The 16,726-nt window shown below is 33.7% G+C and overlaps 1 protein-coding gene across 5 annotated transcripts in view; it reads right to left on the bottom strand.

The window, feature by feature from the left end:
• Nucleotides 1-16,726, bottom strand: part of DPP6 (dipeptidyl peptidase like 6) — a 1,262,248-nt gene that overhangs the window by 455,152 nt on the left and 790,370 nt on the right. For all 5 annotated transcript variants that reach the window (XM_007504650.3, XM_056800888.1, XM_001364425.4 and 2 more), the window contains exon 4: nucleotides 1,035-1,129. In XM_007504650.3, the coding sequence (XP_007504712.1) occupies nucleotides 1,035-1,129 (95 nt within the window). The remainder of the gene's footprint in view (nucleotides 1-1,034; nucleotides 1,130-16,726) is intronic.

Genomic DNA, 16,726 nt, shown 5'->3' with positions numbered 1-16,726 from the left:
AGGCCTTGCACATCTATTCACTGTATCACCAATTACCTGTCAAACTAGTATCAATACCATTTTAGAACTTTTGGTTCTGATATAACTTTGGCAGTTTGATATTTCTTAAAAGATAATTTTAATTTTTAGTTTATTTTGTATTTCTTTCCTCAGGTAATTTGTCAACCATCTCTCTCTCTTTTTTTTAAAACCCTTACCTTCCATCTTGGAGTCAATACTATGTATTGGCTCCAAGGCAGAAGAGTGGTAAGGGCTAGGCAATGGGGGTCAAGTGACTTGCCCAGGGTCACACAGCTGGGAAGTGTCTGAGGCCAGATTTGAACCTAGGACCTCCCATCTCTAGGTCTGACTCTCAATCCACTGAGCTACCCAGCTGCCCCCCATCTCTTTTAAAAATAAAATAAATCCCTGAGACTTAATTCTTATACCAATGAACACACACACACACACAAATTGGAACTTCCTTTATAATGGCTTATGAAGTTCTACTTATTTAAATAACACATTATGATTTCATTAAAATATTTAATACAATATTTCAAATTTGTTGGGAAAAATGAACTTTTCCGGATTTCAAAGATGTGATGTTTTTTAATGAATTAAGATTTGTTTGGTTACCATCATTAGAAGCATTAGGCTTGTACTCAATTAATATTTCATGCACTGGATATGAAAGGATGAATTTTCTGAAGGACACTGGGCAAGACTTCCTAAGTATTATATATGCATTATTGCAATTGTTCTATAAATGTGTAGAAGCCAAAGGACTTTATATTTCAATTATATATGATATGCAACACTTGTTTCCAATACCTTCAGAGAATTTTCCATACAATGAAAGAAAGTGAGATTCCAGCTTATTAAATTAGAGGAGGTTCAGTTTCATATTATCCTCACTGCCTAGCCTGTGGTATTACAAGTTTATTGCTCCTGCCTGGCTATAGAGAAAGTTGAAATCTAAAGTTATTTTCTGCTTTATTGATCTGAAGGAGAAAAAAACTGAAATTATCTCGGTCATTAAAGAAGGTACTTACAATTTTTTTGCTTTCTATTAATACAGTAGAATTATTTGTCTCAACATTCTTCAACATCACAGTTCCTTTCTGTTCTCTGTAGATAAATTCTTTATCTGTAAAAGAATTAAGGAGGAACATAAGACATCAAGCAACTTAGCTTTGGATCAGAATGTTAGAGCTTTTGTAGGATGAACCAAATATTTCTAAAAAACAAAAAACAAAAAAACAACATGTTCTTTTCATCAAAGACCCTTTAAACAATGAGCACTGGAGTTCCTTTTGATATAAACTGATTTGACCCTGAACCAGTTCCTCCATTACCACTTTAAACTTTGTTCTCTGAAAACATACACACACAAACACAATTCCATGAATGGTGCATGCCTGGTCAGCACTAGATTTACTAGTTTTCAACATAGGGCAGGAGAGATGGCAAAGTTGTCAAATTTACTGCACTTCAAATCCAGAAATATCCTCTATTGAATACATAGTAACATAAAAGAACGCATGTTGAATCAATCTTCTTACCTCAGGTATGTTATGTGGTTTTACCATTTTGCTACTGTATTAAAATGCACCCTGAACCATATATATTATTGGACCAAACAATAAAGAGATGCTCAAAGCAGCTTTCTAGAAGAGGAATCTAAATTTTTTTTGAATGCACATCCCTGACTAGCTTTTTTAGTATTAAACCTTACCCAGTTAAGTATGTGTTCTTATTTAAGAATTAATAAAGCTGGTATTTATATAGAACTTTGAGGTTTGCAAAACGTTTTATACTGTGTTCTTTGATTTGTACAAAACTAGGTAAGCTAGGTGCTATTATTATTTTCCCCAGTATATAGGTGAGGAAACAGAGGCAAAGAGAGGTTCAGTTGACCTACCTAAGATCACACAACTAATGAGAGTCCTGAGACAGAATTAGAACTCAGGTCTTCCTGATTTTGAGTCCAGCACTGTATTTACCCTGACAGTGTAATTATTTAAACATTATCTATCTATCTATCTATCTATCTATCTATCTATCTATCTATCTATCTATCTATCTATTTATCTATAGATAGATAGATATAGATATACTACTCTACTAATAGTTATACATATGTTTGCATATATACATATATAATAAAATGATAGAAAATGGTTATTTTAAAGAATGAGAAAATAATGAAATAATTATTTAAACAAATAGTACATATGGAGCCCCTGTAGTTTGAGTAGAGGAATTACATGTAGATTAGCAAACTGGGGAAAAATTACAGAGTCCTCATTTCTCAAATCCTGAGGGAACTGATTACATGACAGAAAAGAAAAATGACAAATAATAGAGGTGATATAGAAAAAAATCTACACTAATGTATTAGCAGGGGTGTTTGGTCCAAATATACACACACAAAAATGTTTATAGCGACTCTTTTTGTGTTGGCAAAGAATTGGAAATAGAGATGTCCATCATTTGGAGAATGGCTGAACAAATTGTGGCACAGAGGAATGATTAGATTGGAGATATACTTGAGGAAGAGGAAGAGCAACAAATTAGGTAGGTATTGTGAGATGCCAGGAGAAAGGTGAATCTATAAGTACAAAATGTTCTAAATCACTATTGATTAGAGAAATACAATTTAAATAAATCTCACAAAAATCATCAGAGTGTCTAACATAATACAAAGGAAAAAAATAAATGCTAGTAGAGATGTGGAAAAATAGGGACACTAATGTCCTGTTTTCAGTTGGGAATTTATTATACCATTATGGAGAAAAATTTGGAACTATGTCCAAAGGGTTATTTGACCCAACAATATCACCACCAAGTCTGCATCCCAAAGAGATTAAAGAAAAGGGGGAATGATCTATTTGTACAAAAATTTTTATAGGAGTTTTTTTTTTAAACCCTTACCTTCAGTCTTGGAGTCAATACTATGTATTGGCTCCAAGGCAGAAGAGTGGTAAGGGCTAGGCAATGGGGGTCAAGTGACTTGCCCAGGGTCACACAGCTGGGAAGTGTCTGAGGCCAGATTTGAATCTAGGACCTCCAGTCTCTGGCCCTGGCTCTTAATCCACTGAGCTACCCAGCTGCCCCCTGGGAGTTTTTTTTTATGGTGGTAAAGAAATGGAAAATGAAGACATGCCCATCAATTATGAAATGGTTGAATAAGTAGAGGTAAGTAGGAATGATTAGACTAGGGTAGGTCTTGACGCAAGATAAACCAATTAGGGGACTACTGCCATGATCCAGGAGACATGTAATGAAAACATGAACTACCCTAGTGGCTGTGTGAGAACAGTTAAGGGGAAAGATACAAGAAATATTTAGATTGAAATGACAAATTTTGCCAAACTAAATGGATATGTATTTTGAGTGACAAAAGTTGAGGGTGACTCAAATGTTTTGAACCAGAGTAAATGGGAAGATGGTGGTGTCATGATTGGAAGTCTGAAAGAGAAATATAGTTTTTTTGGGGGGAAAGATAAAAAAGATCTTCAATTAAGATTGCAAACTATCGTGTCTATTCATCCTCTGCTCCATTGAAAATGTAAAGGAGAGCATGCTTATTCAGCAAATACTTCCGTAAAGCCAATCTTGCAGGAGAAGATACAGCAGTCAAAATGTCATCTAAAGAACAGGCTGTGGCTAGTCTGTGGACTTACATAATTCCTAATGAAACAGGATTCCAGGTCACAGTTAGATTATAACCATTCTGAGAGGCCCAAAGCTAAGGGAGAAGGGAAGTTGGAAACTTTCATGCTTCAAGTGGGTAGTTGGATTAGGGATTGGGGATAATTATTAGTGGAGGCAGTGGTGTTCTTATGTTGGAGACAAGTGTTGTGAATAGCTACTGCAGGAAGAATGGGATGAACCCTTCTTCCCACCCTAGTCTTGTTGGATCACACATCCAATAAGACAAGAAATGCCATGAGCTGCTAGGTAGGTAAATAAATAAAACTTCATTTTCTCTATCATGTGTCTATAGTACATGTCATGCCAGTTTCTTTCATATGTGCTTTCTCCAATTTTAGATGCATAAGTTCCTAGAATTGGGTGAGTGGAAATTGTTGACTGCATGAGACATCAAGAAAAAAATAAAACAAAACCAAAAGAATGAAAATAGGAGAAAATGTGAAATTTCTCATTGGAAAAAATAACTGACCTGGCCAGGAAAGATAATATGAGAAATACTAAACTATATTAAACCCATGATAAAAAGCCATATTTCAAGAAATTCTAAAAAAAAAAAACAGCCCAGATGTTCTGGAATTAGGAGGTAAAATAGATATTTAAAGAATCTGCTGAACATCTGGAAGGGATTCACACAAGAAAACTCCCATGAATATTATAGTCAGATTTCAGGGCTCTCAGGACAAGGAGAAAATACTGCAGTCAAAAAGAAATGCTTTAAATGTCCTAGAACTACCATCGAGTTAAGAAAAGATTTAGGAGCCTATACAGTAAAGATCAGATTGGCTTAGAATATGATATTGCAGAGGGTAAAGAAACTAGGATTAAACCAAGAATCACCTACTCAGGAAAAACAAGTATAATCCTTTCTGAGAAAAATTGATATCCATTGAAATAGAGAACTTTCAACATACCTGATGAAAATATAAAAACTGAATAGAAAATCTGATTTTCAAATATAGTACAAGACTTAAAGGAAGCAAGGCAAACCTAAATGAGAAATCATAAGGGATTCAATAAAGTTAAACTGTTTATATATTCCTATATGGGGAGAGAAAACTTTAGAATTTCATCATTATTAGGGTTGTTAGAAGGAATATACATAGACAGAGGAAAGAAGTGTTAGTTAACTTTAATGGGATGATTTAAAAAAAAGTAAAAATGAGGAATGAGAGGGGAAAGAGATAAAATGGGCTAAATTATCTCATTTAAAAGAGGTATAATAGGAAAAGCTTTTACAGTGGGGGGGGAGAAGCATTGTATTTTGCTCTTATCAGAGTTGGGTTAAAGAGGGAATAACATACACATTCATTTAGGGACATAAATATGTCTTGCTCTACAGGTAAGTATGAAGGGAGAGGGATGAGAAAGAGAGGTGACAGAAGAGAAGATGGATTGCAGGACGCAGAAGTCAGAAGCAAGACAGACTTGAGGAGGAACAGGGTAAAAGGAGAAAGAGAGAAGGATAAACATGGGGAAAATAAATGAAAGGAAATACACAGTTAGTAACCATAATGATGAATGTAAATGGGATGAATTCACTTTTATAATGAAAGTAGATAGCAGAAAAGATTGAAAACCAAAGTCTGACAATGTATTGTTTACAATAAACACAATTAAAGCAGAGAGATATACATAGAGTAAAAGTAATGGACTACAGTAGAATCTATTGAGCTTTAATTGATATAAAAAGAAAAGAGGGGGTAGGGGGACTTCTGGGTTAAGATGGCTACAGTGTAGAAGCAGGACTCTTTCTCTCCTTAGTACCGACTGATAAAGACTACCTCAAAGGGACAAAAAACCCAAGTTCAGATGAACAAAGGGATCCCATAGTAGGGTGCAGCATTGAAGGTATGTGGGATTTGGGAATTTTCAGGCTCTAAGGATGTGAAATAGCTCCCACCAAAATGTGAGTTGATCAACCTTCCCCTACCCCACCTACATTGCCAGAGTCAGAGCAAGAGCACCAGAATCAGAGAGAGCAAGGGGGCAATTCTAGTTCCTTGGGAGCTGACTAAGACCACCAGGGAATTATCTCTGATAGCAGCTAAACTTGAGACCCCAGGAGTCTGAAGAGTGCAAACCTTGGGCACTGAGATAGAGCAGAGAAGGGCAACACACAGTAGAAGCTGAGGAGACTCAAAAAGTAGCCTCAGGCAAAAACTGTGCTCCATATCTCCATACATAGAAATCCTGCCTTCCTCACTCAGAATTCTAGCTGGGAAGTGAAGGAAAAACCAGCCCAGAAATGGCCAGCAATGCTCAAGAAATACAATCTTCAACCAACAAAAAGAATAAGAGAAAGACCCTGGATAAATTTTGTGGTGAAAAAACCCAGACTACAGAGGAGATTGCAAAGGGAGACAAACAAGCAAACATATCCGAACTTTCAAAAAAAAAATGGAAGTTGGTCAAAAGCTCTCCAAGAAATCAGGCTGGAATTTGAAAACCAAGTTAAAAAATATAGGAGACACTTGACAAGAAAAGTGGGAAATAGTTTTAAAAAATTACATTTTAAAACACAGAATCTCAACCTTGGAAAAAGATCTCCAGAAATCAAATGAAAGGATAAGCAAATTGAAGACGAGAAATGACCTGTTGGAAGCCCTGAAAAAGCAGGATAGACTAAACTAAAAAGGAAAATCAAAGGATCATAGCAGAAAACAAGTCTTTGAAGACTATAATTGGGCAAGTGGAAGTTAATGATCTCACAATACAGCAAGAATTAATAAAGAAAATTCAAAAGACTGACAAAATAAAAGGAAACATGACTTATCTCACTGACAAAATGACTGATCATAAAAACTAGTCTAGAAGAGAAAATTTGAGAATCATTGGTCTACCTGAAAACCCAGAAATAAACAGAAACCTGGACATCATATTACTATAGATCACCCTCTATACTAAATCCTCAAAAGACAACCCCCAGGAATGTAATTGCCAAATTCAAGAGCTTCCAAGCAAAGGAGAAAATATTACAAGAAGCCAGAAAGAGACAATTCAGATATCAAGGAACACCAATCAGGATTACACAGGTCCTGGTGGCATCAATACTAAAGTACCGCAAGGCTTAAAATATGATATTCATAAAAAAGAAGGTTTAGCAATCATGATTTCAGACAAAGTAAATACAAAAATAGATTTAATTTTAAAATATAAGCAGGGAAACCACATTTTGGTAAAAGCTATCATAGAAAATCAATATCAGTACTAAACCTATGTGCACAAAATGGAATAGCATAAAAATTCTTAAATGAGTATTTAAATGAGTTATAGGAAGAAATAGTAAAAGGATACTAATGTGAATTTCAACTTCCCCCTCTCTGAACTAGATAAATCTTACAAAAATATACAAAAAAGAAGTTGAAATTCTAGTTCATCAGCTAAATGATTTAATTTTCAATTAATTTTAATTGATGTTAATTGGAAACTAAGCAATCTAGTCCTAAAGAAAGAATGGGTAAAAGAAAATTCATAAAAATAATCAACAATTTTATTAAAGATAATGGTAATAGCTTATCAAAATTTATGGAATGCAGCAAAGTATTAAATGGAATTTTTTATTTCCAATTATTTATATCAATAAAATAGATAAAGAGCAGATCAATTAACTGGGCATGAAACAACAGCAACAACAACAATAACAACAAAACAATATAAAAGGAATAAATAAGAAATCCCTAATTAAACACCAAGTTGGAAATCCTGAAAATAAAAAGCAAGATTAATTAAACTGAAAGAAAACCAAATTCTACCAAAATATTTAAAGAACAATTGAATACAATATCATATAAACTATTTAGAAAAATAGGCAAAGAAATAGGTTTTTACCAAATTCCTTTTATGAGACAACTATGGTGCTGATACTTAAATTAGGAAAAGCAAAAACAAAGAAAGAAAAATATAGACTCACTTCCCTAATGAATATTGGTGCAAAAACTTTTAAATAAAGTACAAGCAAGGATATTATAGCAAGATATCATCTATGGACTAGTGGATTTTATATAGGAATACAGGGCTTCTTCAATATTAGGGAAACTTTCATAATAATAATTTTTAATAAAAAATTGAAACCAACAAAAATCCTGATTACTTCAACAGAGCAGAAAAAAGTTTTTGAAAAATACAACACATTTCTATTAAAAACAATGGAAAAAAACAATGGAAAACATAGGAATAAATGGAGCTTTTTCTTTAAAAAATAGGTAGTATCTTTTTATAACAATTAGCAAGCATTGTCTGTAAAGGGGAAAAGATAAAGGCATTCCAAATAAGATCAGGGGTGAAGCAAGATTGCACATTATCACCAGTATTATTCAACACTGTACTAGAAATGTTCTCCATAGTAATTAGAGAATAAATAGAAATTAAAGGAATTAGAATAGGTAATGAGGAAACAAAACTATCATTCTTTGTAAAAAATGTAATTGAATACTTGGGAAATCCTAAAGAATCAGCTAAAAAAACTAGTTGAAATAATTAGCAACCTAGTAAAGTTGAAAAATAAAAAAATTAACAAATTATCAGAATTTGCTTATACTACCAGCAATGTTCAACAACAAGAAATAGAAAGAGAAATTCCATTAAAAACTGTCAGTAATATAAAATACTTGAGAGTTCTATCTGCCTAGATTAAAAAAAAAACACAGAAACTATGTGAACATTTTTTCATAAGAATAAGGTCAGATCTAAACAATTAGAAAAATATTAATTGCTCATGGGTAGGTAGAGCCAATATAATAAAATGACATTTTAACCTAAATTTACTTATTCAGTGCCATTACAATCAAAACACCAAAAATTACTTTATAGAACTAGAAAAAATAATAACAAAATTGATTTTGAAGTATAAAAGGTCAAGAATATCCAAGAAAATCAATAATAAAAACGTGGAGGTTGGTGGTCCTAGATTTCAAATTGTATTACAAATCAAAATAATCTATAGTAGCCAAGAAATAGAGTGCTAGATCAGTGATTATACACACAACACACAGTAGTAAATTACCATAGTAATCTAATGTTTGATAAATGCAAGATTCAATTGTTTTTCAGATAAGAACTCATTATTTAAATAAAACTCCTGTGAAAACAGGAAATTAGTTTGGCATAAACTGGGTCTAAACCAACATCTAACACTATATGTCAAGATTAAACTCAAGATGGAATCATGCTTTGAATATAAAGGACAGTACCGTAAGGAAAACAGGGAAGCATGGAATACTGCCTGTCAGAACTATGGATAAAAGAAGAATTTAAGACAAAACAAGAGGCAAAGAATGTTGGAGGAAATAAAATTCATAATTTGATTACATTAATATAAAATATTTTTAAACAAATAAACCCACTGAAGTCAAGAGAAGGAGAGCAGAAAACTAGGAGAACTTTTTTTTACAGTATATTTCTTTGATAAAGAAACACTTCTTAAATATATAAAGAATGGAGTCAAATAAGAATACAAGTAACTCCCCAACTGATAAATGGTCAAAGGCTATGAACAGGTAGTTTCTAGAAGAAGAAACCAAGTTATCTATATTCATAAGAAAAAATGCTCTAAATCAATTTTGATTAGGCAAAAGCGAATTAAAACAATTCTGAGGTACCACCTCACTCTATCTGATTGGCTAATAATGCAGAAAAGGAAAATGACAAATAGAGGTGATGAAGGAAAATTGGGACACTAATAATGTATTTTTGGTGGAATTGTGAAGTGATCCAATCATTCTGGAGAGCAATTTAGAACTATGTCCAAAGGGCTATGAAACTGTATCTGTATCCAAAAGATATTTTAAAAAGGAAAAGGACCTATACAAACAAATGTATCTTTTTGTGGTAGCAATGAATTAGAAATTGAGGTGATGCCCATCAATTGGGGAATAACTGTATAAGTTATGGTTTATGATTTTGATGGAATATTATTGTGATATAAAAAATGATGAGCAAGATGCTTTCATAAAACTTCAAAAGATACGAATTCATGCAAAGTTAAATGAGCAAAACACTGTATATAGTAACACTAATATGTACAATGATCAATTGGGAATAATAGTTATTTTCAGCAAAACAATCATCTTGGACAATTCCAAAAGATTTAGGATGAAAACTGATAAACATATCCAGAGAAAGAACTGATAGGGTCTGAATACAGATTGAAGCATACTTTAAAAAAAAACTTTTTAAATATTTCTTGGGGGTTTTTTGGTTTGGTTAACATGGAAAATTTTTTCTGCATGAGTTATTAAAAGCATTGTATAAATACTCATTTGTAATATATACTTTACTTTGTTTTTCCTATTCCTCTCTGGCTTCTGTTACTTATACATTTGCAGTACTTAACCAAGATACATAAACCAGTGGATTAACATAAAAGAAGATCTTTAAAAGAGTAGGTAACAATCTGGATAGCACAAAATTTTCAAATCCATTTGATTTTTTTAGACCAAAGTCATTTTAGTGATTATCAATCTCATTTTGTAAACTCTGCAGTTTTCCAGGGCTTGATTCAATTATTATATTATTCGTCATCAACAAAAAACAATATCCATAATATTGGTACCAAAGTTAGGGTAAGGAGTAGGGAAGGAATTTGGAATGAAGCCAAAGAATCTGTGGCTTGACTTGAAGGGGACTAAGATCAACTAATCACAGAGTGGAAAGATGACTTATAACTCATCATTCCCATCCTGTAGACAATCTGTAGTTTCTCTCCATCAAAACTTTACCATCCTTTATATCTGCCAATCTCACCACAGGCTTTCCATGGCTACATTAAGCATGGACCCATGAGGGCAATTAAAATCTAATCTAATTCAGGAACTCATAGCAGCTGCCCAGATGAAATTCTCTGCTCTTCCCAATCCCAATTTCATTTACTTTATGGTTGTAAAGGATGTCTCTTAATTACAGTTCTATACTCCAAAACAGTGGCCAGTGAGTAATGTTATATAGGCTGGCACTAGAGAAAAAGTGCCAAGTGGAAGAGTATGTGAAATTGATCACCTCGATGGGGGTGGGGACCCAGGAGTGAAATCCGGAGGAGTACACTCTGGCTGGGAGAACGGTGAGATCTCTCAGTCTTGAGAAGCCGAAGAGAGAAGTTGAGAAAAAGACTTTCTCATTAGGGTTACCCACTTTTCCTGCTGGTGACCGGAAATATTTTCCCCCAACACTTCCCAATTGAAGGGACTTCTGAAGAGAAACCTGAGCAGACTTAACCTCATTTCCTGTTGCTCAGGGGTGAGCCAACCCGACTTTCTCTCAGGGGGCTCAGGCTGCCAAGGCCTGAGTTCTCCCCCAAACTCAAGGAGGGACAGGAAAGGGTTTAGATAGAAACAGTGATCCCTTCTCCCCACTTTCCTCTTCCCATTCTTCCCTGCCCGTTATTCCTTTTGTATTACCTGATTGAGTTAACATTAAAAGTTCCCCATGCTGAATGTGAGTGAATGGATCAAGGGGAGACCTTTTGGTCTCAAGTAGTGGAGGGGGGACAAGAGGGACAAGAGCTAATTGGGTGGCTTTAGCTAAGGTGGGAAGGTGGGAGGGGGAAAATCTTTAAATCCCCTCTCTTCTCTTTGAGTCAACTCGTTACATCTGCTGTCTCCCCTGAACCTCACTTTGAGAAGGGGGTTTCTCTTTTCTTTCCCCCTCTCCATACCTTGGGGTAAAAACTTCCCTTGGGGCACAAAACTTCCCTCTCTTTTATTTTTTAATACTGTAATTACCACTCCACACACCCACCTCTCACATTTTTCACTTTTAAGTGGTCAAGAAAGAGTAGGAAAAAATGAGCAGAGTGTGACAGAGGCTGAAGTGTGTGAAATTGATCATCAACTGTCACAAGAGATGTATTGTTTTGATTACATTGTCTCTTGCCCCAAATATACCTTTCTTTCAATTTTTTCCTATTTCCAATGACAGCATTTTTTGGGGGTATTTCAACTTTTTTTAAAAACCATTCTAATGGCTGTTCATTCAATTGAATTTTCCCTTTTCAAAGTTATCAGGAGGAGAAGGCAAAAACACCTATCAACTATTTGGCTACATGGGTTAAATGAGGGAGAAAAGTCAAATCAGGCTCCAAAGTGAAGATAATCATTTCTATTTTGAACATGGTTCGTTTCAGATGCTGATGAAATTTTTAGATACATATAATATAATATATACACAAGCATGTTTATACAAATATACATCTCCATGTATATATACACACATATATCCACATACATATTTCATCCCCAATATACTGAAATCACCCAAAGAAATAATTTAGAAAAAGAAGAAGCTCAAGGCAGAGGTTTGGGGAGGGGCAGAATATGGATTATTATATAATAAATGAGATTCATAAGAATGGTAAAATGGGGGCATATGTAAAAGAACAATAAAGAAAGAACAGTGCTATAGAAACTAAAGGAAATGTTTATGATGGAAAGGAGAAGCAATACAGTCATAATCTAGAGAGAAACCATAGTAGACAAGAACTGAAAAATGGCTATTATACCTTGCATTAAGGAGAACTGCCTCACTCTAGTGTGGAGAGGAGGGGGGAAGGGGATAAGCATTTATATAGTGCTTACTACATGTTGGATATTGAGCTAAGAGTTCTTTACAAATATTATCTCATTTGATCTTTACAATGATCTCAGAAGGTATATATTATCATTCCCATTTTACAGTTGAACAAATTGAGACAGATTGAGGTTAAATGATTTGTGTAGAGACACACAACTCAAACATGTCTGAGGCTGGATTTCAACTCAGGTCTTCCTGACGCTAGTCCACTTTTCCACCGTAGTTGCCTTAAGAATGCTCTTCACTGACCCTCATCCCAAAATACATATGTATTTTTCACACTCATTGCAAAGAAAATATTACAGTAGTAAAATTATGTTCTTTTTGAGTATTTTTGCTATCCTCTCAAAAACTGATGTATAAACCAATTTTAGAGAGAATCAATGTTCCTCAGTTCCTTTAGAGACAATATATTTTAGGAATAGAATAAAATAATAGTAAAAAAAGTACCATATTCTGAGTACCATATTCTCAGTGAAATTACAGTAGATTATACTTATAGACTGCTTAGCTTTGTTCAAAATTAATGTCCAAATTAAACCTTCAGAAGTTGTGGCTATTGTAAGAATGATATTAGAAAATAAGTATTATTTTATTAGTTTAGAGGTAAGAAGTAAAGTGGCTGGCTTGAGAAAAGAAGTGGAATTTGAAGCAGAGCTGAGAGAGCGTGTTGACTTCAGATGTGCCAGTTATAACCGTTTCTCTGTGTCAATTACTCTCTCTGGCATTTGGCAGAGACACTCTCAGGGACTCTCTCAGGGCTGAAGGAGGTAACATCTTTGACTCTCTCTCTGTCTGAAGGAAAGACCTGAAGGAGCTTAGTGTTTTCCTTTCCCAACTTGGGAAACACTATTGACTATCTATTGTGGTTTTTATAGATTGTTTAACTCTGAGAAGACCAAAGAAAAACCTAGTCTTTGGTTAGGACCCTGAGTCTTTGAAGACTCGGAGTCCTAATTTGATTCTATTGAGACTCAACCAGCTAGCCTTTGCTATTTTATACTTTGAAGGGGAAGTTAAGATTTATAAAGATAATGGTGTTTGTTTTTATTTAGATAGTATAAATTTGAATTAGTCAGATCAGGGAAGAGTAGTGTAGACTGTGAAACACAGGAGAAGTGGTTCCTTGTGGAACTAGGAAGTTTATTTGGGTGGATTTAGAATCCCTTAGAATTAGAAATCCTTCTTTATCCTTATATATTTCAATAAATATTTTATTTTTATAAGAGTCTCTTCAGCATCCTTATGCCTGGCACTGAAGGGGAAGTTCACATTTGAGCTTCACTTCATCACTGAAGATACTTTTGATTCTATCTATCAAAAGTATCCAAACAGTTTTGATAAATACTTTATTTTTATAACCCACCATCATTTTTTAAATTTTTTATACTATATGGGCAGATGAATTGATGTTGTGACATCTTACACACTTTGTTGCAAGGTTGTGCTAACCTCTCATTGTTAAATATATCCTGTGCATGACTGTAGCTTATTCAAGTATAATATTTCTATTTTGATGATAAAATTATAGCAAAGAAATTCTATAAGAGTAAGAGCAGATTTTCATTTCTGAAATGCATAGATGTAACAAAGGGAGTTTATTTGACTTTGCTCCAAGGTTCATACCTCTTTAATTTCAACCAATACCTAATTTAAAATAGTTCTCCTCATATATTCTTATATGCTTTTTCCTTTTTCTTGTCTTTAAACAGAAGTAATGTCTATTTGTGTAGTTTTAGATAAGAAATATATTCTATGGCATACAACAAATTATGTTTATTTTTAAAAAAGGAAAACTAGTCCATGTGCCAGGCCACTAAAAATACAAAACAAAATAAAACTCTCCATCTATGGGCCTAAATGAAATAACAAAATACAGTTTGTCTCTTTATTTCATTTATTTGCTTCTTGATTTTCTTGGAAATCCATGAATATGGGGGATTTTTGAGGGTTTAGGTTGCAAAATGGGACTGCTTGTCATTTTATTATATTGCTCTAATACATCTAAATTCAGAGACTTATAGTGCCAGACCAGGAGTCAGGAATTTTAGATTATGCAAAGAACATTTCCATGATCATATCCCCTGTTGGAGTTATGATGACAACTTTTTGCTCTACAAATGGATAGCAATGTCCTATATCTCTCAAACCCTGAGCATTAAATTGATACTTTGAGAAGAATTGACCCCTGAATGGAAGCTAATAGAAGAAAAGGAGATAATCTGGAAAACTGAATAGATGATATCAGGAAATACATGCATCAAAAACAAACTTAATTTTTCAGATTAATGACTCTTAGACTCCAATAATAGTGCTGAAATGCATATTTTTGTGATTCATAAAGAGTTCTATAGGTCTATCAGTGGACATGGAAATTTTAATTTTCGCAGATACCAGATGGAAAAAAATCAAAGTATCTCCCAAGTAGTACGAGACACAACTATAAAATTTCAAGGTCCAGTGAATTATTTAACTTTAAAAGTTATAATAATGACAGCTGATAATGACATTGAAAATTATAGTGATAACAGTTTTTAAGTGAGCAAGTATATGAAATACTTGACTAACCTCACTGAATGATCATAGAACTTCCAATACCTGACAATGCTCAATCTCATAGATCTGGGTTGTTAAGTATATAAGATTCTAGAAATGTTGACAAAAAATGGTGAGTACAACTATTTAATTCTGAAAGGTGTCCATTGTATTAATATCTAGGGAAAGGTAAATAGGTAAGGTAAAAAGGTAAATAAAAAAAGAACATCTTGAAAAAGAATTTTTAAATAAAAGAATGTAACATGTAACAGCATATAACAAACTCAGCATTCCACCCAAATAAGAGCTGTGGACACACACTTTCTAACTCATAAAGAGGAAGCAAAATGACAGAATTAAAAATGAAAGTAAAAGAGAAGTTAAAGGAATTGATCTGGAGGAGATAAATAATTTTTTCATCCAAGACATACATTTTATATAAAGTAAGGATAGGCCACCTCCAGAGAAAGAACTATGGGAGTAGAAATGCAGAAGAAAAACATATGAATTATGATGTGGTTTGATGGAGATATGATTGGGGTTTTGACTTTAAAAGATCACTCTAGTGCAAATATGAATAATATGGAAATGGGTTTTGAAAAATGATATAAGCATAACCCAGTGGAATTAATTGTCAGCTCTGAGAGGGGGACAAGGAAGAATGAATAAGTTATGTAAGAGTGCTTCAAAAAGATTAGAGGAAGGAGAAATCCCTTCCCACTGGCAAGGTCAGGAAGAGTTTCATGGAAGAAGTAAGACTTGATTTGGATCTTAAAGAAAGTCTAGAATTTCAAAAGGGAAACCAGAGTTCATTTTGGGAGTGAGGAATGATGTAAGTAGACACACATAACCTTAGTTAACAGCTAGGACATAAGGAAGAGATGACATGACTTTCTATTCACACATCCTGTAAAAACCATTGGTTCCTGTGAAATGTTTCAGTGCTTGTAAGAAACAGGGACAAGAGAGATCACTGAAGCATCAAAAGACAAAGAAATCTTAAAATTTACCCTTAAAGATTTAACACAATGCCAGGAATATTTTACAGTTTGTTCTCCTACATCAACCAGTATGACCTAAGAACAACCATAAAGAATCATTATAGAGGAGATAAGAAACTAATCAGAAAGTTTAAAATAAGTTATTTTTGCACAGGGACTATTTCACTTGAGTTATGTAATTCTTTCTTTTAAATTCCTATAGGACAACTTATCACTAACACTAAACTGGTAGAAGCCAATGTGGTCAATAGAAATATACCAGAAGTGAATTGAAAAAGAAAAGCTAGTATTAAATACTAACTTTGTTACTTAATAGTTATACAGATTTAATTCCATGTGAACTGGAACAACCTCCAGGAAGTGATGCAGAGTGAAAGAAGCAGAACCAGGAAAACATTGTACACAGATACTGATACACTGTGGCACAATTGAATGCAATGACACAGAACAATACAGAAGAATTAAGGAGAAAGAATGCTATCCACATCCAGAAAAAGAACTGTAGAACCAGAAATGCATTAGAAAAATATATGATCAGCCATGTAGTGCAATAGGGATGTGATTAGGGTTTTGATGTTAAAGAATTGCTCTACTACAAATATGAATAACATGGAAATAGGTTTTGAATAATGATAAATATATAACCCAGTGGAACTGTTTGTTGGCTTTGGGAGAGGTGAGGAGAAAGTGGGTGGGGGGAGGAATTATGAATCATGTAGCCATGGAAAAATATTCTAAATAAAAATAAAAAAATAGCTATACAGACTTAAACAAGTAAATTAGCATATCTAAGATGAGCTTCCTCTCCTGTAAAAAACCCATTTTACAAATGTGTAAAGTTGTTAGAAGTACTTTGTAAATCATAAAGAAGTATATAAACACAAATGATTATTAATATGGATTGGATATTAATTAGTTGGGTTTATTTG

This window comes from Monodelphis domestica, chromosome 5 (assembly GCF_027887165.1).
Source record: "Monodelphis domestica isolate mMonDom1 chromosome 5, mMonDom1.pri, whole genome shotgun sequence".
Classification (NCBI taxonomy): Eukaryota; Metazoa; Chordata; class Mammalia; order Didelphimorphia; family Didelphidae; genus Monodelphis; species Monodelphis domestica.
This window is presented reverse-complemented; position numbering and strand designations above follow the sequence as displayed.